At 45.4% G+C, this 23,982-nt stretch overlaps 1 protein-coding gene across 5 annotated transcripts in view; it reads left to right on the top strand.

Annotated features, from left to right (window-relative positions):
• STAU2 (staufen double-stranded RNA binding protein 2) overlaps positions 1-23,982 on the top strand; it is a 205,886-nt gene that overhangs the window by 101,246 nt on the left and 80,658 nt on the right. For all 5 annotated transcript variants that reach the window (XM_054167443.1, XM_054167444.1, XM_054167446.1 and 2 more), the window contains exon 12: positions 4,916-5,223. In XM_054167443.1, coding sequence (XP_054023418.1) covers positions 4,916-5,223 — 308 coding nt within the window. The remainder of the gene's footprint in view (positions 1-4,915; positions 5,224-23,982) is intronic.

Raw genomic sequence — 23,982 nt, 5'->3', positions numbered from 1 at the left:
TTAGTATTGCTCAGACTCTGATGGCCTTAAAGGTCTTTGCCACCCAAAACAATACTGTGTTACTCTTGCTGAAATTTTCAGAGGGCTCAAGTTTTTCTTGGATTTTTAAAGCAAATTTGTAAGATGCTTCATGAAATGCAGGCCCTGAATGTAAAAATGTTAATAGCTTGCAATTCTATTAATGTAGTGTCCAGAATATTGCTTTACTTTGTTTCCATGGATAATCAATGATGACAATACAATACCTGCCTCTCAGAGCCAATGTATGATTTAAATTAACTCCTGCTTAGAAAGCACTCTGAAGTCTTTAGCAGGAAGGTGTTGCATAAATGTACAAGGATTATTATTAATTTCACAGTATCACAGTATCACCCAGGTTGGAAGAGACCTCACAGATCATCAAGTCCAACCTGTCACCACAGACCTCATGACTAAACCACGGCACCAAGTGCCACATCCAATCCCCTCTTGAACACCTCCAGGGATGGGGACTCCACCACCTCCCTGGGCAGCACATTCCAATGACGAACGACTCTCTCGGTGAAGAACTTTCTCCTCACCTCGAGTCTAAACCTCCCCTGGTGCAGCTTGAGACTGTGTCCTCTTGTTCTGGTACTGGTTGCCTGGGAGAAGAGACCAACCCCTTCCTGGCCACAACCACCTTTCAGGTAGTTGTAGAGGGCAATGAGGTCTCCCCTGAGCCTCCTCTTCTCCAGGCTAAGCAACCCCAGCTCCCTCAGCCTCTCCTCACAGGGCTGTGCTCAAGGCCTCTCCCCAGCCTTGTTGCCCTTCTCTGGACACCTTCAAGTGTCTCAGTGTCCTTCTTAAACTGAGGGGCCCAGAACTGGACACAGGACTCAAGGTGTGGCCTAACCAATGCAGAGTCCAGGGGCACAATGACCTCCCTGCTCCTGCAGGCCACACTATTCCTAATGCAGGCCAGGATGCCATTTGCCTTCTTGTCCACCTGGGCACACTGCTGGCTCATGTTTAGGTGGCTGTCAATCAGCACCCCCAGGTCCCTCTCTGTTTGGCAGCTCTCAGCCACTCTGACCCCAGCCTGTAGCTCTGCATGGGGTTGCCGTGGCCAAAGTGCAGCACCTGGCACTTGGACTTGTTAAATGCCATCCCGTTGGACTCTGCCCATCTGTCCAGTCAGTTGAGGTCCCTCTGCAGAGCCCTTCTGCCCTCTGACTGACCAACATCTGTTCCCAGTTTGGTGTCATCTGCAAACTTGCTGATGACTGACTCAACCCCCTCATCCATATCATCAATGAAGATGTTGAAGAGGATGGGGCCCAGCACTGATCGCTGGGGGACACCACTGGTGCCTGGCTGCCAGCTGGCTGTGGCACCATTCACCACCACTCTCTGGGCTCAGCCTCCAGCCAGTTCCTAACCCAGCTCAGAGAGCTGCTGTCCAAGCCAGGGGCTGACAGCTTGGCCAGCAGTTTGCTGTGGGGGACGGTGTCAAAGGCCTTGCTGAGGTCCAGGTAGACTACATCCAGAGTCTGCCCCACATCCACCAGGCATTCACCTGATCATAGAAGGAGATCAGGTTGGAGAGGCAGGACCTGCCCTTCCTAAAGCCATGCTGGCTGGACCTGGGCCCTTGGCCATCCTTCAGGTGCAGTTATTGCTGCCAGGATAATCTGTTCCATCACTTTCCCTGGCACTGAGGTCAGGCTGCCAGGCCTGTAGTTTCCAGGTTCCTCCATCCGTCCCTTCTTGTGGATGGGGACCACATTGGCCATTTTCAGTCATCTGGGACCTCTCCAGTGAGCCAGGACTGGAGGAAAGTGATGGAGAGCGGCTTGGCCAGCTCATCTGCCAGCTCTCTTAGCACCCTAGGATGGATCCCATCCGGTCCCATGGACTTGTGAGTGTCCAAGTGGCTCAGCAGGTCCCCAACCAATTCCTCATGGATTTCTGGGGCATTACACTGCTCCCTGAAATTTAACATATCCATCATGGTTAAGTCAGTATTTTAGGAGCATTTGCAATAACTCAGCTCATCATATGCTGCAGATTAGTTATTTTAACATTTAGAAAACACAGTAATCTGGAGGTGTTCCAAACCATTGTTCCAGACAGCAGTTAGATATTTGGGTGGATCATGTAAAAACAGTGAAATGGCTGAGAAAGCATGTCGAATGTTTATTTTAAGTAATATTACATCAATGGAACAGACATCTGCAGCACCGGGCTTGATTTTAAATGTCTTTAAAGTTCTGTTAAGTTTACACTGTACAATGTTTTTCTAAAATCAATCTGGGGAGGCTGATGTGTTATTTCTTAACAAGTGTCCTGCTTTGCCTTTTGTTCCATTTTCATTCTCAAATATTTATAGGAAATCAGATTTGCAGTGGGCAGGTCTTAGAAGGTGGCAAACACCTGCCACCCCATTCTTGTTGCTGTTTGGTTTTCACAGTATCATCACAGAATATATCTGGTTGGAAGAGATCTCCAAGCTCCTCCAGTCCACCCCTTGACCCAGCACTGAAGGGTCAACACTAAACCATGTCCCTAAGGTCCTTAAACACCTCTAGGGATGGTGACTCCAGCACTACCCTGGGCAGAGCATTGTAATGTTTGAGAACCCTTCCAGTAAAGAAATATTTCCCAATATCCAGCATGAACCTCCCCTGGCACAGCTTGAAACCATTTTTTCCATTCCTGTCTCTTGCCACCAAGCAGCAGGGGCTGCCGCCTCCTTGCTCCAACCTCCCTTCAGGGAGCTGTAGAGAGCAATGAGATCTCCCCTCAGCCTCCTCCAGACTAAACACCCCCAGCTCCCTTAGCCCCTTCTCATAGGCCATGAGCTCTGTGCCCTTCACCACCCTCGTTGCACTTCTCTGGACACATTTCAGTACCTCAGTGTCCAATGTATTGAGGGGCCCAGAGCTGAACACAGTACTTGAGATGTGGTTTCACCAGTGTGAGTACAGGGGGATGATCACCTCCTGTTGGCCACAGTGTTTCTGATCCAAGCCAGGATGCCACTGGCTTTCTTGGCCACTTGCACACTGCTGACTCTTATTTAGCCAACTGTCAACCTATACCCCTAGGTCCCTCTCCAGGTTGCAGCTTTCCCACCACACATCCCCAAATCTGCAGCTTACTATGGGGTTGTTGTGATCCAGGTTCAGGACCTGGCACTTAGCCTTGTAACCTAACATCAGCTATCAGTATCTGTATTATCTGTTGTCATTATGATTCATGTAATCTCTTGTATGAGACCATTTGAAAATATGAGTAGTGATAAACCTTGGAGGTTTTAGCTTCAGAAGAAGGGTACAAAATCACAGCTGTAAGACTGGGTATAACAACTTTAAAGTGAGAAGTCCAACCATCTCCTCAAAGATAGATGGGGAGAGCAGTCAAGTGAGTAACAGATACATCTTTGTGAATTGAATAAGCTGCTGTTCCAGATTTCTGAAAGCATTTCAAAGCTAAATGTGGGACTAAATCAATTAAAAGATTCATCAGTAAGCAGTCTGCTGAGTCAGTAGGGAGGAAGTTCAATTTTCACGATGTGGTTGAAAATGAGGCTATTAATTACTGGTAATATTTTTTGAGTCTTCTCCATGTGGTAGATATTTTATTTAAAAATACTCCTTACAGTACTAGGATCAGAGGAATCCTTTCTGGGTATGTGGAAATTAATTTTCTTCTCTTTGAATGTATTCTGCATCTGAGGGGAATTTAATAACTACTGCAAATGAATTAAACATTGAACCCTTTGATTTCTCAAACAGGTTTATTATTCCTAGAATGAAATGCCATAAGGCCAGGGTTCAAACATGATGTTTTCAGATACATGCTAGAAGATTAAAGTATGCCATTAATAAGAAATTACACATTTCAAGCTCATTTTTCAATGTATTAATAGTAAGAAAGAGGTTTTGCTCTTATATCAGCAAGTTGGATACTTCTGCTTCCAACAAATCATAGAATCAGAATGGTTTGGGTTGGAAGGGACTTTAAAGATTCTTCCAACACTCCTGCCATGGGCAAGGACACCTCCTACTAGACCAGGCTGCTCAAGGCTCCATTCAGTCTGGCTTTCAACACTTCCAGGCTTGGAGCCTCCACAAGCATCTCTGGACAACCTGTTCCAGTGCCTCACCACCCTCATGGGGAAGAATTTCTTCCTAATGTCCCATATAAATGGAGCCTCTTCCATTTTGAAGCTATTACTCTTTGTCAAAAGTCCCCCCCCAGCTCTCCTGTAGGCCCCTTCAGGTATGGGAAGGCTGCTCAAAGGCCTCCTCAGAGTCTTCTCCAGGCTGAACAGCCCCAGTTCTCTCATCCTTCATAGCAGAGGTCCTCCAGCACTCAGATCATGGCCTCCTCTGAACCTGCACTAACAGTTCCATGTCTTTGTTGTGTTGAGGGCCCCGGAGCTGGACACAGGACACCAGGTGGGGTCTCAGGAGAGTGGAGTAGAGGAGGAGAATCCCCACTTTTGACCTGCTGTCTATGTTGCTGAGGATGCAGCCCAGGACACTGCATAATTCATTAGTACTTCAGTGCTTCATTGCCTATGAAAGCCAGCAAAATCCAGGCTTAGTTCTGCACATTTCCATGCAAAGGAATATCACCAAAACTGATCCTTTGAAGTAGCAGCTGTTTCTCTTGCTTTGTGGACCTCCAAACCATCCTTGTTGGTGTAGTGAATTCTGTGCTAACCACAATTTTAAAGTGCAGGTTTGTACCTTCTCAAAAAGAGTAAGGGAAGAAGAGGGTCACTTCCTACCTGCTTTAGTTTAAAATAAGTTATTTAAAGTACATGTGGGAAAAAGGTAGTGCTTCTAAGCACCTTGTTTTCCACAGCAAAATATGTTAATGGAAATTGTCTGCACATCCAGCCCCTTCCAGAGTAATAAGAGTGACCTTTGTTCTTCTTTTTTAGCACCAAAGGGAATACTCCATCTCTCTCCTGATGTTTATCAGGAGATGGAAGCAAGCCGCAACAAATCAGCCCCTGGCACCACCGTAAGCTATTTGTCACCCAAAGAAATGAGCCAGGCTTCCAGCTCTTTCTTCAGCATATCTCCTACAACAAACAGCACAGCCACCATTGCCAGGGAACTTCTCATGAATGGAACGTCCCCAACTGCTGAAGCCATAGGTCTAAAAGGAATATCTCCTGCTTCCCCTTGTTCTGCAGTGCAGCCTTCAAAACAGCTGGAGTATTTGGCAAGGATTCAAGGCTTTCAGGTATGGGAGGGGGAAAATGAAGCTCTTCAGCCAGAATCATAGCATTGCCATCAAGGTGTCGCTCTTGCCCTCACGAATGTGGGCATGCATGTAACTTATCTTGTAAAATTATCTGGTGTCCAAGGCAGTTTCTGGGTCCAGGAGATACAACCCTGCACCAATATACGTGTCCCTCCTTCTTTTTGTTCCTTCCTTCCATTCACCTTACTGCAGGCCATCTTTGTCTCCTTTGTTTATTGTCCTTAAATAATTTCAGGCTTAAATTATGCTTTTTACCTGCACTTCTTTGAGATTCTTCACCTCTTGGCATTACAAGCTTTATGTGCTGCTCTGGCATTGCTCTCTCTCTTCGACTCTGATCCAGAAGGCACTGACTCACCACCTTAATGTTGTGCTTATCTTCTGGGCCGGGTGGTTAAAGCCTTGACTCTGCTTCCCACCCTGCACCCCTTAGCTGTAACTTATAGAACAACATTTGTGTCAGAAGGTGCGGCCTAGGAGCAGATATGGTGTCAGAGCAATGCAGAATGTTTTTGACATCCCAGTCAATATAGAGAATGTAAGATGATCCCTGCTGGGTCAGTGCATGGCTCCTTCAGCTCTGTTAACCTGTACCCATCAATGGCCAACACCCTGCATTTCATGGGGCAGAGGCAGCCTCTGTACTACATCCATTCTGGAAAGTGGGAAAAGGAAGCCTCTTCCCCATCACCGTTATATGCAAAATTACACACCTGTATGGGCAGTAGCTGATTGGACTGTGTTGTACCATCAGGGGATAGGGCCATCTGTGTAGAAATGCTCCTGTCACAGGTTTGTGGTTTGGGGTTTTTTTCAGAGCTGTGAATTTATTTAGTTGGAAAAGTCAGTTTCGTATATTCTAGCTTATGTCTTTTGATCATGTAACCAAATTCTGGAAATGGGAGGTTTCTGTTGGTGTTTTTTGCATGCCTGATAAAGATTTTTCTCATCAAAGCCCATGTAATTTTAAAAGTATGCAGTTGTTGGAAATGATTTTAAAAAGGCTGCTAGAATTGGAGAAAGAGTGTGGGATGTTGTGCTGGCATGAGCGGGCCGGTGACATGACAGCAGTTACCACCTGTTGTGGATTGAACCTGATGCTGTTCTTCTCTGCAGTGCACATTCAGCTTCCTTTCGGTCTTCATTTTTAAAATGCAATTTTTGATTCATCAGTTTAAATGTCTTTTAGTGCAAGAAAAGTTAAAAGCCTGAGCCTCACCATAGCAGAGTTAAGATGCTACTGGGAACTCAGTTCTCCTGAGTTCCATTTGTTACCTACCTGCAGTAGGAGCACATGAATTCTGACAAAACAAATTCAATTTGTGAAGTGTTCGCTGCTTGCTGCCACATCTTGTCAGATTGCTTCTGTCTACTAGTAACACTTTTATTTCCATCGAACTGATGCACACTTTATGTTACTATTTGGAATCCTACTTGCCTACAGTATGTGGTTACTGTAAAATGATGAGTTATGCTTGTCCTGGGTTTTGTTTTCATGATTTGATTCTAGATGCTCACATAGAAATTGTTTTGAAGAGTTCTTACCTTGAGCCAAAAAATATAATCCGTTTAATTCATAAACCAGACTCCAATGTCTTACTTGGCCCTAACCAAACCCAAGTAGTCTGGCAGAGCACCTCAGTTATTACCACTGGGGTGCTGTGTGTGTCCCATCCCCTGAGCAGGCTTTTGAACACCTCACTTCAGCAGCCTGGTGTGGGTGTGAAACCGCTGCTGCTGGCTGGCTGAGCCAGGTGGACCAGGGGAACGGCTCGGTGGCCTGGCAGGTGCCTATCGCAGGTCTCGTCACCATTTCAGCCTAGAAACCTCTTTGTGTTTAAGAGTTTAAAAGCTGGTTGCTTTGCAGGTGAACTTTCTCAGGCATATTTACTCAGTAGCAAATGAGTGCATTTGCAAACAGCTGTCTTGTTCCATGTTTCCTGAAAGACCCAAAATGATCTGAAATTGTTAGCATGTATTTGTATTCTGGTCTGGATGATAACCATCCTGCTGTCTTTCATTGAAGAACTCATACATTCTGTTCTGTTACAATGTATTTTTGACTTTTTAAATGAAAAAAAAAATCAATAAATGCTCATATGATGTTTAATTTGTAAGTGTAAAAAAAGGAATGTTATTTGCTTATTTGAATGTTTGGGAGGGGGTTAACTTCTTTAGCTGCAGGGGGCATGTCTTTAAAATGTGGTTCTTTAATTTACAAACTGTTTGTTTGTGATCTCAGCCATGTTCTGTGGTAGGCCCTTAACAGTTGTTGGGATCAATATGTGGAACAGTACTGAAAAAATGCTTGGATCCCACTATTAGGATGTGCATTTCTCACCACTAAGACATGCATTTGAGCAAGGTTCCAGGGAAGGTCAACCCTCAGTGGGTTTCAAGGAAAGACCTGAAGTTTTGGTCTGATCTGTATGGAACTGCAAGTTTCTTGGAGCAGGTCAGATTTTAAAAAGCACCCAGTTCCCATGTTCCAAATTGACAAAGGCAATATGGATGCCAACAATAAGTCATTTAAAGCTGCAGAATCATCTTAGGGGTTTTCATGAACACCTGTGTGCAGGTTTGGTACCTGCCTTCCACTTCACTTGTAAGCCCGGGCACCCTGTACAGAGTTTAGCGAATTGAGGCTGTTGCCTCACACTGTGAACCCCTTCCCTGAAGTCAGTCATACCTTGGAGGTCTTGGTCCTGTGCTGTGTTGTGTGATGTAGACGACCTCATGAGCTGTGCTTGTGGTTCTGGTGTGACCAGTGATGGTACTTTGCTCAGTGACCACTCACTGCTTTTGCTGAAGGCCATAGTCATGGGAGGAAGAGCAGGAAGGGGCTGGTCTGGTCTCTCCAGGCTCTGGGAGTGTGTGAAGCTGCCATCAGTTGTAGCTTAGGCTATGCTGGGGCCATTCTTGGTCTCTCTCAAACTGAGCTGTGGCTGCTAACAACTGCAGCACCACACAACTGCTGCCTGGCTTCCCAAACGAAGGACAGGGGCGACCCTCATAGCCATCCTGGCCGAATCTGTGAAGGTTTGTGAATTCCAACTCTCCTTTTCCCCGAGATCTCTTTCTCTAGGACCAGTATTAAATTCACTATCAGAGCTTGTTGACAATGTTCATGATATTTAAGCAGTTCCTGGTCTTTTTAGTAATGAAGAGTTGGGGGCTGCAACTCTTCCTCAAGCAAGTCTAGGCACAGTCATGAAAATCAGATTAGAGCTCAGTGGGAATTTTTAATACAAAAGGAATTAAGAAGGGATTGAGGAGTAAGCCTAAAGGAAGTAATTGGTTTGTAAGTTACTATCATCACATCTTTCATATCTTGAAATTCTGGTGCAGTTGCCTCTGTTTTCCTCCATCAACATTTTGTGTGCAAGTATGCTGACTCATTGACGATGGCTGAAGTAACAACTTCAGTGGAACAGTTCTTTTCCAGAGCAGGTCATGATTAAGAAATGGTGCATGCTTAGTTAAACTAAAGTTCTTCTGACTTCCCTAGGCGGAAGCAGCTTTCCTGCTATTAGTTCTTGTTCATTGCATCATACTTAATTTCCAAGAGGTCTCTGGGACATTAGTCTTGACATTAGCTATTTCCCTTCTTCTTTCTTGCCTCTGAAGCTGTTTTTATCTCAGTAAAAGCAACATCTTAGCCCCTTTTCAGTCTATCCTTTTCCCACAGCAAGCAGGATCTTTTTCAGCTGAAGGTTCGTTGGTCTTTGCCGGCACGCCACACTATTTCATTTTTATGATCTTCAGTATCGCTTAGGGCTGGAAAGCGGAGACCAGATTATTTCCTTGTACAAGTTGTATCTCTGAAGGCAACAGATTGACACAGTAGTTGTGGATTTGGGTAGCAGGACTTTCCCATACACTTGCCATGATAAATCAGGAGAAGGCTAGAGCAAGGCATGGACCAGATGTTTGAGCTCTGAATTAGCTTTGACCATTGGAAGAGTGCATAGATACGAATTGTAAAGTTAAAAAGGAAAAACAAGCCAACAGGAAAAAACCCTCCAAGCATTCCCCAGTGGCTCCAGATTAAAATAGCTACAGTCAAGGGAGGTATAAGACTTACTAAATTGTTCTGGTGAGTAGAAGTTAGCTGAAAGCATTCTGAGGAATGCACAGTACCACATCTGATTCTGAGCTGAATCTCCCTGCTGGGGAGGTCAATGGGAAGAAGTGACAGCAGACTGTGAGGGAAGGGAACGTTTCTGGCTTTGCAGCAGCACATCTCAGTAAACCCAAAACATCACTTTTGAGTCATGAATGGCTGATGTGATTTTCCTCAGATTTCCTCAATTCACTTTGGAAGAGAGAAAAAAACCCAAAAATAAAACTTTATTGAGCTTTGAGGGTACTAAATCTATAATGATTAATATAGGTGTAATTAGAGTGTTGCCAGAGAAAGTCCACTTGCAAAGTTCCCTGCAGATAAACAAACTCAGAGGTATGCTTTAGCAAGTCTTCAGCTAAAGCCAATGAGGGAGAGTGTAGCAAGTGCTAAAAACTAAGATGTAAACCCAGATGATACTGTTCTGTCCTTAAACTTGCTGGCTGCAGAAAGGTTTGTGACCACTGCCTCCTTGGGACTGAAATCCCAGCAAATGGGCTAGTTTAGGGAGAGAAAAAGTCTCATTGGTCATTCAGTGTGTAAAAAGGCAAACAATAATTAATGGAAGCTTTTGCAATGCTAACATCAGGCCTCTTGGCAGCATCCTTATCAGTGGGTTTGAAGGCCATGGCAGCAAACTGGTTTTATAGAGACGTGTCTTTGAAGATCTTGTCTTGAAAAATTAGGGTATTGAAAAAGAAGCCATTCATAGACTACTGTTAGATGACACTTCTTGAAATCAGGCTGTTAAAGCAAATAGTGTTTCATCCACATTTGGGGGGATAGAATTCTATAATTCTCTGTAACTGTGCATCCAACCCCCACCCCCAGCCAAGGCCTTGGAGACTGCATTCCCAGCAGGATTGCTTGGGCTGCAAATATTAGTGAAATTGTTCAAAACAATAGAGTACAGTCAGGCCTAGAGAGAGCTGTGTTCAGCTGCTTGTCTTTAGTGTTAACCCTCAGAAGGGCAGTGGGAACTGAGTACTTATTGTTGAATACAAATGTCATCGTGAAACCCCCTTGAAGGAGCTGGAGAGTGGCCATGCAGCCGTGTGTTACCAATACCTGCTTCTACATAACAAGCTGTGCAATTGGGCTTTTGGTCCCTGTCCCAGCCTCTTCATCAAGTTTATTAATACTGCACCTGCTTGTTGGTCAGGGGGGTTTCTGTACCAGCATGTGGAATGATACTGCACTCTAGTCATGACTGAAATCTGGCCTTTTGCAGATGGGTGTTCAATAGCCAGTGCCATCACCTCAGCACTGTATCTTGCCCAGGAGAACTATAAACACCGATAGAACTGGTTGTCCAAGTCAGTATCTCAATTTCTGTCTCTTCTGGGTACTTTTTATGTGGTTTTTATTCTGAGGCGTTTACACGTTCATCAATTACCAAGCTACTGCCTGATGTTTAAATTGCTTTAGAGTCCTGCTATTGGTTAACCCTGGGGGGAGCTTAAGCCCCACAAGGCTGATTTTTCACTCCCCCAACAGTGGGAGGAAGGAAAGAATTGGAAGAGCATGAGTGATAAAGCTGCTGGGTTGAGATAGACAAAAGCTGTGTGTGCAAGCAAAGCAAAGGAGGGGATTCACCCACTGCATCCCACTGGCAGGCATCACGTCTAACAGTTACTGTGAATGCCATGGCACAGGGTGTCCCCCTTCCTCTTCCCCAGCTTTTATCAATGAGCAGTGTGCCATGGGTGTGGGATGTCCCTTTGGTCAGTTGGGATCAGCTGTCCCCTCCCAACTGCTTGCCCATCCCCAGCCTGCTCACTGGTGGGGCAACATGAGAAGCACTAAAAGGCCTTGATGTGGTGTGAGCACTGCTCAGTTGTAGCTGTGAAAAACTTCAGCCCAGTCCCAGTAAAAAACTTGTACAGCTTTACACCAGGCAAGAACTGCTCAGCAGCAGCTAAAACACAGGGCTGTTATCAACAGTGCTTGGGTCACAAATCCAAAATTCAGCACTATACAAGCTGCTATGAAGAAAATTAGCCCCAGACCAAACCAGTATAATCTCTACCCCTTAGCCATTCCATGTATTTCATGCCCAGGTCCCACCCTTCCCATGCTCTGATATATACACAGATGTCATTCCCATAGGCTATCCCTTTGCAAAGTCCACAAAATGCCCACTGAGTCCATTTAGTCCATGTTTGTCCCATGTCATGGTGGCATCTCAGCACTGGAGTGTTGTATTTTTGCAGAGGGACCTTGACCGACTGGACAGATGGGCAGAGTCCAATGGGATGGCATTTAACAAGTCCAAGTGCCAGGGGCTGCTCTTTGGCCACGGCAACCCCATGCAGAGCTACAGGCTGGGGTCAGAGTGGCTGAGAGCTGCCAAACAGAGAGGGACCTGGGGGTGCTGATTGACAGCCACCTAAACATGAGCCAGCAGTGTGCCCAGGTGGACAAGAAGGCAAATGGCATCCTGGCCTGCATTAGGAATAGTGTGGCCTGCAGGAGCAGGGAGGTCATTGTGCCCCTGGACTCTGCATTGGTTAGGCCACACCTTGAGTCCTGTGTCCAGTTCTGGGCCCCTCAGTTTAAGAAGGACATCAAGACACTTGAAGGTGTCCAGAGAAGGGCAGCAAGGCTGGGGAGAGGCCTTGAGCACAGCCCTGTGAGGAGAGGCTGAGGGAGCTGGGGTTGTTTAGCCTGGAGAAGAGGAGGCTCAGGGGTGGCCTCATTGCCCTCTACAACTACCTGAAAGGTGGTTGTAGACAGGAAGGGGTTGGTCTCTTCTTCCAGGCAGCCAGCACCAGAACAAGGGGACACAGTCTCAAGCTGTGCCAGGGGAGGTTTAGACTCAAAGTGAGGAGAAAGTTCTTCACTGAGAGAGTCGTTCGTCATTGGGATGTGCTGCCCAGGGAGGTGGTGGAGTCCCCATCCCTGGAGGTGTTCAAGAGGGGATTGGATGTGGCACTTGGTGCCATGGTCTAGTCATGAGGTCTGTGGAGACAGGTTGGACTTGATGATCCTTGGGGTCTCTTCCAGCCTTAGCCATACTGTGATACTGTGTTGTTTGGCACAAAGGTAAGCCCAGCTTGGGTCACTGCTGTACTTCCACAGCTTCTTATGAGGCTTGTCCTCTGCTGGTTCAGATGGTACCTGCTGTAGTACTTCTGTAATATGCAGCTCAGCTCCTGGGCTACAATTTAAACGTATATCCATGGCAATCTGCTTGGCCCTTTAGACTAGGCCATCATCTACTGCAACAAATTCTCCCCTTGCCCCTTCTCCAGTGGGGTCTTATCCACCAGTCCCTCAGGGTGTCTATACTTCAGTGTGAGCTTGTCCACAGGCCAGCATCCCTGCTCCAGCATGACCTTACCCCTAGGGCACAGGCCCCTCAGAGGAGCACACACTCCTGCAGGGACTACCCCATGGCCACAGACCCTTCTGGATGTGCAGCTATCCATAGCCACATAGCCTGGACTGTAGTAACAGCCTGTCCAGCAGCAGAGCAGCAGCAATGCCCTAGCCTTCTGCCAGCCTGTTGCTGTTATCAGTCTGTTCCCAGGCAGATAAGGAGAAGAGGAAGCAGCAGGAGCAAAGCCCAGCTGTTAACAGGCACTAGACTCTTATCTGCAGTGAGGCCAGCTGCCCCACGGCAGGGACTGGAGCCTGCCAAGTGGTAGCCAAACTGCTGCACGTTTGGTCTGGCCCTGATCAAACCTGCTGCTGGCTCACACCCCTCCTGTCCCACACCGGGTGCCAGAAGGAGCTGCTGTGTTAACCCTGGGGAGCAGCTCAGTCCCACTCAGTCACTCCCCCTCCATGGAATGGGAGACAGAACCAGAAGGCTAAAAGTCTGAAAACCCAAGGGTTGAGATCAGAGCAGTTTGATAGGCAAAACAAAGCAAAATCTGGGATTCTTTTACTGCTCTCCATCAGCAAGAAATTATTCAGCTAGTTTGTTTCAGCTCCTTGAAGGGGGCTACAGGAGGGCTGGAGAGGGACTTCTGATGATGGAGTGACAGGACAAGGTGTGATGGCTTCAGACTGAAGCTGGATTTAGGTGAGTCATGAGGAAGAAATTTTTCCCCATGAGGGTGGCGAGGCACTGGAACAGGTTGCCCAGGGAAGTTGTTGAAAGCCAGACTGAATGGAGCCTTGGTCTAGTAGGAGATGTCCCTGCCCATGGCAGGGGGTTGGAAGTAGGTGATCTTTAAGGTTCCTTCCAACATGAGCCATTCTGAGATTCTGTTTCCTGAAAGCAGGGCTCTAGCACACATAATGATTATCTGGAAGACAAACACTGTTAATTCCAAACTTCCTCCTTCCTTCCCTTATTGCTGAGAGTGGCATCATATAGTCTAGGGTATCCCTTTGGTCATACGGGATCAGCTGTGCCAGCTGTGACCCCTTCCAGCTTCCTGCCCACCCCGACCTGCGCACTGGTGGGGCGATGTGAGCAGCAGAGAAGGCCTCGATGTTGTGTGAGCACTGCTCAGTCGTAGCTGTGAAAAACATCAGCCCAATCCCAGTAAAAAACTTGTACAGCTTTACAGACTTCACTGACATCTTTCCAGCTGTGTGCCACTGGGCAGAAGCAGGAAATAGAAGAGCTCCTTTTTCCCATGTGAACTTCGAATTCTTGTGCTCTGAAGGAAACTTACACCCTTTTATCAGGGTTTTTTTTCTACATCACCTCCCCATTTGTTGAAGAAAACTACTATTTTGGTTGCATTAACAGGGTAGGAAGTTCCCTTCAAGGAAAGGCAGCACTTTATTAAGCTGTCAGCATTTTATTAGCAATTTTAGAGGCATCTCTGATTTGAACAAAACCAGGCTACCTGTCAATTGAGAGTCTTTGTCTCTGAGAAACTCACACATGTCCTGCTACACTGAAAATCGACTTGAGGTCTCGTGGCTGTTGTGTAGGAAAGGCCTTCAGGATCTCCAAACCCTAATTTGTACATGATTAGCCCAAAGTAAGAAAACATGTTGGGAATGTGAAATGAAGGGAGAGATAAATCAGCACAAGCTGATAGCAAGGATTGTTCTCCATGGGAAAACCAAAGCACTTGGACTTGATTCGATTTTGGTTTGTAAGAGGTTTTTCATCAACTAACTGCTGAGGGAAGATACCACAGGCTGATGGCAGTGACCCAGGGTGGAAGTACAGAAGTGGTTTTATTAGTTTCCATTTGTTTGAGAAATGATTCTGTGAACTGAGGACCATTAAGTCCATATTACCCTATAGCTGACCTCAAAGGAGGTAAATGTAGTGGTAGTCATTCTGCAAAAGAATAATGATAGGAACCATTCTTCGATCAGTACCCATACGGTACTGCAAGTCTAGAAACCATATTCACCCACAGAGCATAGTGCAGGACGGAATATTTGCTGCAGGAGGAATGTTTCTGAATTCAGTACCTTGAGTGCTGGATTCAGCTTTGGGACCCTCACTGCAAGAAGGGTATTGAGGGGCTGGAGCATGTCCACAGAAGGGCAACAAAGCTGGTCTGGAGAACAGAGATGGTAAGGAGCAGCTGAGGGAACTTGGGGAGAAGTCTGGAGAAAAGGACACTGAGGCGAGATCATGTGGCTCTTTACAGCTACCTGAAAGGATGTTGGAGTCAGGTTGGGGTAGGCCTTCTCCCTAGTAAGAAGTGACAGGACAAGAGGAAGTGGCCTCAGGTTGCACCAGAAGAGGTTTAGGTCAGACATTAGAAGAAACTTCTTTCCCGAAAGGATTCTCAGCTGCTGGAACAGGCTCTCCAAGCAGGTGATTGAGTCCCCATTCCTGGATATGTTTCAAAGAGACAGAGATGTGGTGCTGAGGCTCATGGTTTAGCACCAGCCTTGATAAGAGTTAGAGAATGGTTGGACTGGATGATCTAAAAGGTGTTTTCCAACCAAAACAGTTCTGTGATTCTGTGAATTCAAGAGTATGCAGAATTAGCAAATCAGGCTTCAGAGGGCAGCAGATATCCTGACACAAGGTCTCCAACAACCTGGGTTCTGGCTAGAAAACTGTCTAAACTGTCTGTCCTCTAGGTTTGCCATCACTGCTGTCTCCCTCTTGCAAGAAGGAAAACCCTTTATTTCAGTGCTGCTGAAGCTTTGCTCTTGCCTCCAGAAGCAGCCAGGGTCTCCTTTATGGTTTCATTTTCTTAAAGGAAGGAAGGTAACCAGAGAACGGCTGGCTAGTGGCAGTGCATGGCTCCCCAGGTGTGGGGTGCGTGTCACCTTCAGAACAGTGTAGCTTCTTGCAAATAACCATTAAAATCCTCCCACATATTCCTGTACACAACTTGGTCCCTGGAAAAAAAAAGTGAATTCTATTTTCATAACCACTTTTAGAATTTTGAGGGCTTATGTATGAGAAAGTTTATAAGCTGTCAGGATCGCTCAAAACACTGCAGCCAGCTCTAAAGGCACCGGCCCCAGTTCCCTGCCAAAATATTTCTGACTAAATCCTAATGTGACTTGATAACTGAGCTACAAACCATGGCTTGGAACACCACCAAAACTTTGAAAGGCTGGAAGTTTCAGCTGGCAAAAATGTGTAGGTGCAAGGGTGAATTCACAGGAGACTGGGGTTCAGCTTTAATTATCATGAGGGAACTCGGCTCTCAAGCAAAAACCCTTCAAAAGAGAAGCCACAAGAAAGGTGAGGAAGGAGGAAAGAGGCAAATTGCAGTTTATTCCCCTCATTGTGACTTGAAGCTGAGGCTTTTCAGAATATGGAGCAGGGCGAAGCGGGATGATTTTCAGAGGTGAAATGATTGTGTCTTGTTTTAATTCAAGAAGAGAGATTCTCCCTGCATACTGCCCTGTGTCTGGGCTAGTGCACAGACTCCTTGGCAAGCTCAGGTAGCCAGGTTTGTACAAATAGTTTTTGTGCTGATCCTGTTCCCTCTCCATTAATGCAGCTTTGGGGCTTTCCCATGTGGTTTGTCAAGAGAGGGTACGTAAGGCTTCACTCTCCCCTCCAGTGACAACCTTCATGGTCAGAAGGAGTGCATGAGAAAATATTCCCAGTGGTGCTTTTCCTAGAGAGTGATCTTGAGCACAAACTATTTTCTCTCTCCACATTAACCAAATTCCTCTCTGCCTTCAGTCACTTGTTCAGGATGATACCCGAGACACAGGCTCCTCCATAGTTGCTCTGTAACATCTTCATCCTCTGTGTACTTTGTTAGCAGGACACAACCAGCCTCTCCTCCCTCCTCTTTTTAGGCCGTGGGATGAAAGAAGAAGGTGCCAGGGGTGCCAGTTTCCCCTGTTTCATTTAACTGAATTATAACATTATTTTTGACTCCTCTCCCTGAAAATATAATTTTAACCTGAATAATTGAGAGTGAATGGATCAGAGGCAAACAAGTTATCTGCGCAAAACCCACGTCAGGTGTAACATTATTTTGTAGTGCTTTGCAGTGTTTTATGTTGGGAATCATTCATTTGTTGTTTTTAATCATGTTTCTCATCTTCATTTTGGTGGGGGGGGAGGTTGTATTCAGTGTTTTAGATCAGTGTACTTAAACTACTCTCTGGTACATCTACAAAATAATACAAATCTTAGTTACAGAGTAGAGGAAGTGAGCAGGGGAGCAGGGGACTCTTCAACATCTGTGGGAGTTTTTAATGGAATCCCAGCATGGTTGAAAGGGACCTCTGGGGGTCAGCCAGTCCAGCCCCACCTCCCAAAGCACAGTTGCCCATAGCAGGTTTCCCAGGATCACTATGTCCAGGTGGGTTTTGAATCTCTCCAGAGAAGGAGACTCCACAACTTCTCTGGGCAGCCTGCTCCAGGGCTCCAGCACCCTCACAGGAAAGGAGTTTTTCCTCATGTTCAGGTGGAACCCCCCAGGTTCCAGTTTGTGCCTGGTGCCCCTTATCCCGTCACTGAGCATAGTCACTGGAAATAGTCTGGTCCCATCCTCTGGAACCCCCGCCTTAGCTTTTGCTGGGCATTGAGCAGATCCCCTCTCAGGCTGCTCTTCTCCAGGCTCAACAGCCCCAGGGCTCTCAGCCTCTCCTCTTCACAGAAATTGTTCAGGTCCCCCAGCATCTTAGTAGCTTTTGCTTGACTCTGCATTATTTTCTTTTCTCTCTTGAACTGGGGAGCCCAGAACTGGACCCAGTATTCCAGTTGAGGCCTCACTAGGACTGAGTAGAGTGGGAGGAGAACCTCCCTTGTGCCCTGTCTCCTGATTCCACCTTCCCTATCAGACAAGCAGGTCTTGATTGCCAGCCATTGAAAACAGGGGATGTCTGGGATGTCTGGGATGTCTGGGATGTGCTCCACAGAAACACTGTCCTTGTAACTGCAGACCTCTGTGAAAGTTGAGCAGGCAGAGGGTAAGCAGCAGGTAGTACTGATGCTCCTGGCTGCTACTGTGGCAGCAGTGGTGGTAGCTCATTTTCTCTTTGTTAGAACCGTGCATGACATCCAGAGGGAGGGAAGAGCTGGGTCTCCATTGCCCATGACCATGCTTTCCAGATCTCCTGCATCCCAGGACCTCTGGATTCAGAAGATAGCTCCATAGGGTGAATAAAAGGACATGCAGGGGTCTTTCCTTTAGATGACAAGTCTGGTTTGCATTTAGCAGGTATTTTATCTGTTCACTTTGGGAACTGTATCAGCTAATTTTTTTCACTCCTATTTGTACTTCACGTCTTTCTGGATGTCAAGTGTCTGCCTTTAGTCAGGAATGTAAAATACTGCCCTGGTAACTGTGACAATGCCTTTAGTCTGCTTGTTGTTACTTATTTACGGTGCAGTAATGCTTTATTTCTTAGTCTAAACCCTAGGACTGCATTTTAATGAAGATTTAAGACTCCATTACAGCTGCTATTCGAACTGTGTGAGAGGGGAGCATGTTGGAATAGCTGAAGATTCACTGCTGAGCTGTCAGTCTTCAGGCCACCGAGTGTCTTTCCCCTTCTGTGCAGTAGCTGGGGTGGAAGCATTGGCCCCTGCTGTGCAGCAGACACAGCAATTAATGAACCTGAAGCACGCTCATGGAACCTGTGTGTTCCTGACACAATGGTTGTGTTATATATCACAGCCCAATGTACAGGCCTTTATCTTTCCTTAATGATCTAGCAAGGGGGCTTTGTCAAATGTGGGTGTTTTTCACGCACTCCTTAGATTTGTTCTACAGGGGGTGACCATTAGAAACATCTGAGGGGCACGCTGTTAGCCAGCTCCCTGCTGAGATGAGTAAAATGCTGTATTTGGTAATCGCACTACATCAAGGAGCTCCAGCTTTGCAGGAAGCACTTGGATTCAACACTTTTTTCCCCTCTGATTTTTCATTTTTTTTCTTTGTTTCTTTTTCCTGTTTTTCTTTTCTTTCTAATTTTTATCCCTCTTCCTCCCCTGTTTTTTTTACTGTAAGCCTATTTTTTTCATCTGGGACAATCTTTTTTTCATGTCAGTCTTGTTTTTTGTATCTCTGACTCAACTTCTCCTGAAAATCTTCGTTCACATAACAAAGTTTTCCTACATTTATTTATTTAGGTAAAATACATTCAGTCGCAAAATGGTATTTGGAATTTCTCTCCTGCTACTCCATGTCTGAAGAGAACAATCTATTATTTGTTTGGAAAGATATACGGATAACACAAGGATTCTCACTTTGAAGTAGTAGAATACTGTACTCTAAAAGCTCCCCAAAACTGGCTTTGAGCAAATGGTGGAAATGAGCAAATAGCTTTGATTGATTTCTGTGCCAGAAGTGTGTTTATTCACTGATATGCACGAGGCAGAGTCTGAGCTCAAACAAACACTATCATTTCATTTTTTATAGCAGATGACATGGCTAACAGTAGATGAGCACCAGAAAAAGGAAAATAAAAGACCAAGATGGAAAAGACAAACCTTTCACCAGGAAGCTAAAGGAAGAAAAATGTTTCACAAGGCTCTTGTCCAAGTCAAAAGTCCTGCTTTGACATCTGGATTTGTAAAAAACTTGGAAGTTACTCTGTAAATTCAAAACTAAATTGGATGCTTTCCCCTTAAAGGGTGGATTTAATGCCATCCTTTGTTCTAACAGCACACTCCAGGCTTGTCAATCCAGAAGATTTGTGCTTTGCTGAATATAATGGCATTTTATTACCTAGTTTATTTCTGTCTAGCAGTCTGAGACTCCTGCTGATGCTTCAACCTGAGTACGTTTAGGTTTTGAAACATGAACTCCAGCGTCACAGATGACTTCTTGCTGTTGCTGGTTCATACTATGTTTTAAAATTATTGGATGTTCAAGCAAGTGTTTGGCCAGACAGAAGTTGCGTTTCAAACTGTGAACATCTAAGCAGCAGTGTGTGAAAATAGTAGCCTCTATTTTTGCTCCCCTCAGTCTCTCAGTAATGCACAGTTAGCTTTTTTTCCTGACAGTAGTTTAGCATAGCCTGTTGTGGAATCATATCACAGAGTGGCCTGAGTTGGAAGGGACCTTAAAGGTCATCTAGTTCTAACCCCCTGCCATGAGTTCCAACCTGCCACTAGCACAGGCTGCTCAAAGGCTCATCCAGCCTGATCTTACGCACTTCTCTAGTTCCAGTGCCTCACCACCCTCATAGCAAAGAACTCCTTTCTAATATCCAATCTAAATCTACCCTGCTTTAGTTTAAAGTCATTGCCCCTCTTCCTACCACTACAAGCCCTTGTAAAAAGTCTCTCCCCACTTCTCCTGTAGCCCCCATTCAGGTACTGGAAAGCTGCTATAAGGTCTCCCCTGAGCATTCTCTTTTCTAGTCTGAGCAGCCCCAACTCAGCCTGTCCTTGTAGAAGAGGTCCTCCAGCCCAGCACATTATAGTAAACCTTAACTACCATGTAGTAGTGTAACAGGTCTCACACCTTTTCTGCCCTTGTTTGTACAAAACGATGGATGTTCAAATTCAGAAGTGCCCACTTAAGACCAGCAGACTACCTTGTGCTTGAAGTTAGGACACTTTATTTACAGAATAATTTATGCAGGTTAACTGTGGCTATCACTTGCAAGTGCACATTGGAATGTTTTACTGCCAGAGAAATCCTGCAGTGTTTGTGAAATTTCTATCAGAGCACTTGCACCTTGGAGAGACAGGACAAAGCTAGATTCAAGAGACAGCTTTATGTAAATATAAAAGAAATGGGAAATGTCCTGCTTTTGGAGAAACATTATGATAGAAGTAAACTTTAATGTAATTTCATACATGGTTTCAGGCAGTGTAATTTCATTTTCCCTTTATAAAGTAACATATAAGGTTGAGAATTTTGGCTATGCCATTCACATTCAGTTGTAGCATTGTAAACATTCATCTTATATCTTTCTTTACATGAAGCTATAAATGTCCAGCAAAATATTTGCATCTCTTCAGTAATTTAAAATATTAAAAACAAGGGCCAGATTTCAGCATTGCTCTCAGATGGTTTCAGACCTCTGCATACATTTCCATATACATACACCAGTCAGTAGTGTAGATAGCTACTCATAGCTACTCCTGTGTGCAGCTTCTTCCTGACTGAAGCTATCTGTGAGGGGATATAGGGTTGCAGCTTGTGTGCCCATGGAAGATGAAAGCCTTCATGTATGAGGAAATTCATGGCATGTGCTTGTGGAAAAAAAGACTTCTGGAATGTATTTGGTGATGTTGCTGCCCGGGATGCACGTCGTGTTTGACATGTGGAGGTTTCATGGCCATGCCTGCACAGCACATGGAGTGCTTAGCATTCCTGAGCTGGTTGCAGAAGGTTTATCTCAGGTACTTCACAGATGGAATTACCCAGGAGAGAAGCTGGCAGTGCTGTCTGCTTTTTCCAATAAATGAGCAGGCTCATGGAATTGCTGCCAAGATCTTCTTGTTGTGGCACTGCTTCGTGTTGTGTGTATCTATACCTCAGAGGAGAGTTATCTGTAAACCACTTGGTCTGAGGCTGGAGCCTTGCATTTTGCTCAGAACTTTGGACAACCCTTACTAGGGACATCTGTATTTTGGCTGTCATTTTCTAACCAGATCCTAATGCTCTTCTAGAAAATCTCCGTTTATGTGCTATTCAGATAAAACATTCTGAATGTTAATGAACAAACTTTCACTGCTCTTTAATCCTCCAAATGCACACAGCTAATTTCTGAGTGCCCCCTAACTGCCAAAAAGAACTCACAACAGAACCAACCAAACAAAATGAAAAGACACAAGCAAGCAAAAAACAAACAAACAAACAAAACCCCACAAAAAATAACCAAAACAAGACAGAACTCTTTGATTCTTTGATTTTTACTCCCATAATTTATGGAAAAGGAAAATAGCCATTTGTGGTTAGCCCAGAGACCTTAATGAAGGGCCATAGTCCCAGCACTGCCATTCACTCCTGCCAGTGCTGAGTCAGCTTGGATGAGCCATTTAATGTCTGCCCACAAAGTGCCCTTACCTGCAGAGATAAGCTATATTCAAGCACTCTTGCCTCTTAAGGCACAGAAGAGCATTATTGTCATCAGGGATCTCCACAGGTGGAGCACTTGGCCAGCCTTCAGTCAACACTCCTTGGTCGCAGATCCTGAATCTAGTATTGGCTGTGCCTTCCCTGCCTTAAATGATGGGATAATCTGAAACCAGTTTTGGAGACATGCAAGTTCCCCCCATAGCTGGTCTAAATAGCACAGGCAATTAAACTGAAATATTACTGCTGGCCAAAAACCTCTCAGCATCTGCTGCTGTTCAGGCTCTTTCATAACTGTTTGATTACTACCATTTCTTTCTGAGTGCCTGGTTTGGACATTCTACTCAAATAGGCAAGTATCCACTCTTGTTTGGCAAAATAACCCCAAACTTTCTCTCACAGATCGTATTAGAAGAGGAAAGGAATGAAATAGAGAGTTTAAGAATGTAGCAGTTGGACTGATAAATATAACAGAAGAAAATCCACTCTAGGTGATCCTGCTCTGGTGGGGGTGTTGGACTAGATGATCTTCGAGGTCCCTCCCAACCCCTAAGATTCTGTGATTCTGTGATTCCTGGAAAATTGCACATAGGCATGCCAGGTGGAGAGGGCATTTGAATGTCTTTGCTGGCTGCATGTATCTGTGAACCAACCTCCTGGCTGAGGAAAAGCTGAGGGAGCTGGGGCTCTTAAGCTTGGAGCAGAGGAGCCTGAGGGGTGACCTCATTCATGTTGATCAAGATGTGCAGGGCAGTGTCAGGAGGATGGAGCCAGGCTCTGCTCAGTGATGTCCAATGCTAGGACAAGGGGCAGTGGGTGCAAGCTGGAGCTGAGGAGGTTCCATGGGAACATAAGAGATAACTTTTTCTCTGTGAGGGTGCCAGAGCCCTGGAGCAGGCTGCCCAGAGAGGTTGTGGAGTCTCCTTCTCTGGAGACAATCAAAACATGCTGGGATGTGTTCCTGTGTGACCTGCCCTAGGTGATCCTGCTCTGGCTGGGTTGGACTGGATGACCTCTGGAGGTCCCTTCCAACCCCTAATGTTCTGTGATTCTGTTACTCGATGAAAGGACAAACTTTTGTTCTGTCCCCCATTCAAAGTGCTTTTTTGTGTGTTTTATATTACTCTTCCTATCATTAACATAGGAGATGTTTATTTAGGTTCAACTGAAGAGTTTCTTCAGGTCAAGAGCTAATTAGAGGACTGTTGCCTAAGAAATGGCAAAGTAATGCTTTGATATGTTCAGGTGAGGCCAAAAGTGCACCATGAAATTCCTTTGGGAAAGTTAAGCCGAGAAACAGAGCATAATTCCAAATTTATTGCAGTTTCAATGTGGGACTCCAAAGGGTGTGTGGGTCAAATCTGTGGTTGCAGGTAGTAGTGACCTGTAATACCAATCAGAATTTTCCCTCTGGATATCTCCTGGCCTTTCAGCTTCTTAGCCTTGCTTCATTCCAATGGACATTAAAAAGTGTTACCTTATATTCCTATGATTCAAACATGCTATGCAGTATCCAAACATGCTATGCAGTTCAGAAGGTGCCTCTTTTCATCCCTCCATGTGCACTGGGACACGTACTTTTCAGTGTCACCAGATTTTGCCCCTTTTGCTTTGTCATGTTTGCAGGACCACATCATCTTCTTGCTCTGTTCCTCCTCGTCACATTCCCAAAACACATACTACATACTACTTACTAGCTTGCAACCAGATACCACAGTTGTGGAAGCTTGCTAAGTCCTTGTCATAACAGTAGTTCCTGACATTTACAGAGCTTCAGTTTATATTTGCAAGCCAGATTTCATACCTTCATACCTCTCCCAATTAATCAAAGTTAAACCATTGTATATGTGAAGGGGCCTCTTGTGGTTTCTAAGTAAGCAGTATGGCTTTTCTGGCAGAGAGCCATGAGCAATTCAGTAGGCACGTATTGCAGGGGCTGAGAGCAAGAGAGACAGGGATAATCCAGAAAGCATCCAGAAGGGCTGAGGGAAACCAATATTTCTATACACAGGACAAGAATTTTGCTCTCTGTATCTTGCTTCTGGCCACAGCCAAGATATATCTGTGTGTTGTCAGTAAATACAGCACCGACTTGGTTTTCTTCTCACAGCCAGTTTTGCGCTGGTTTTGCTTCAGCTGAAGTGCTCCCAGTTTGCACCTGTGGCAGAGAAGAGTTAGGCACAGGGGATTTAGTGTGCATGGCACACAGTTAAGTATCATACATGT

Source organism: Dryobates pubescens, chromosome 14, assembly GCF_014839835.1.
Source record: "Dryobates pubescens isolate bDryPub1 chromosome 14, bDryPub1.pri, whole genome shotgun sequence".
Taxonomy (NCBI): Eukaryota; Metazoa; Chordata; class Aves; order Piciformes; family Picidae; genus Dryobates; species Dryobates pubescens.
The sequence above is the reverse complement of the archived record's forward strand: the minus strand, read 5'-3'. Positions and strand labels throughout refer to the sequence as shown.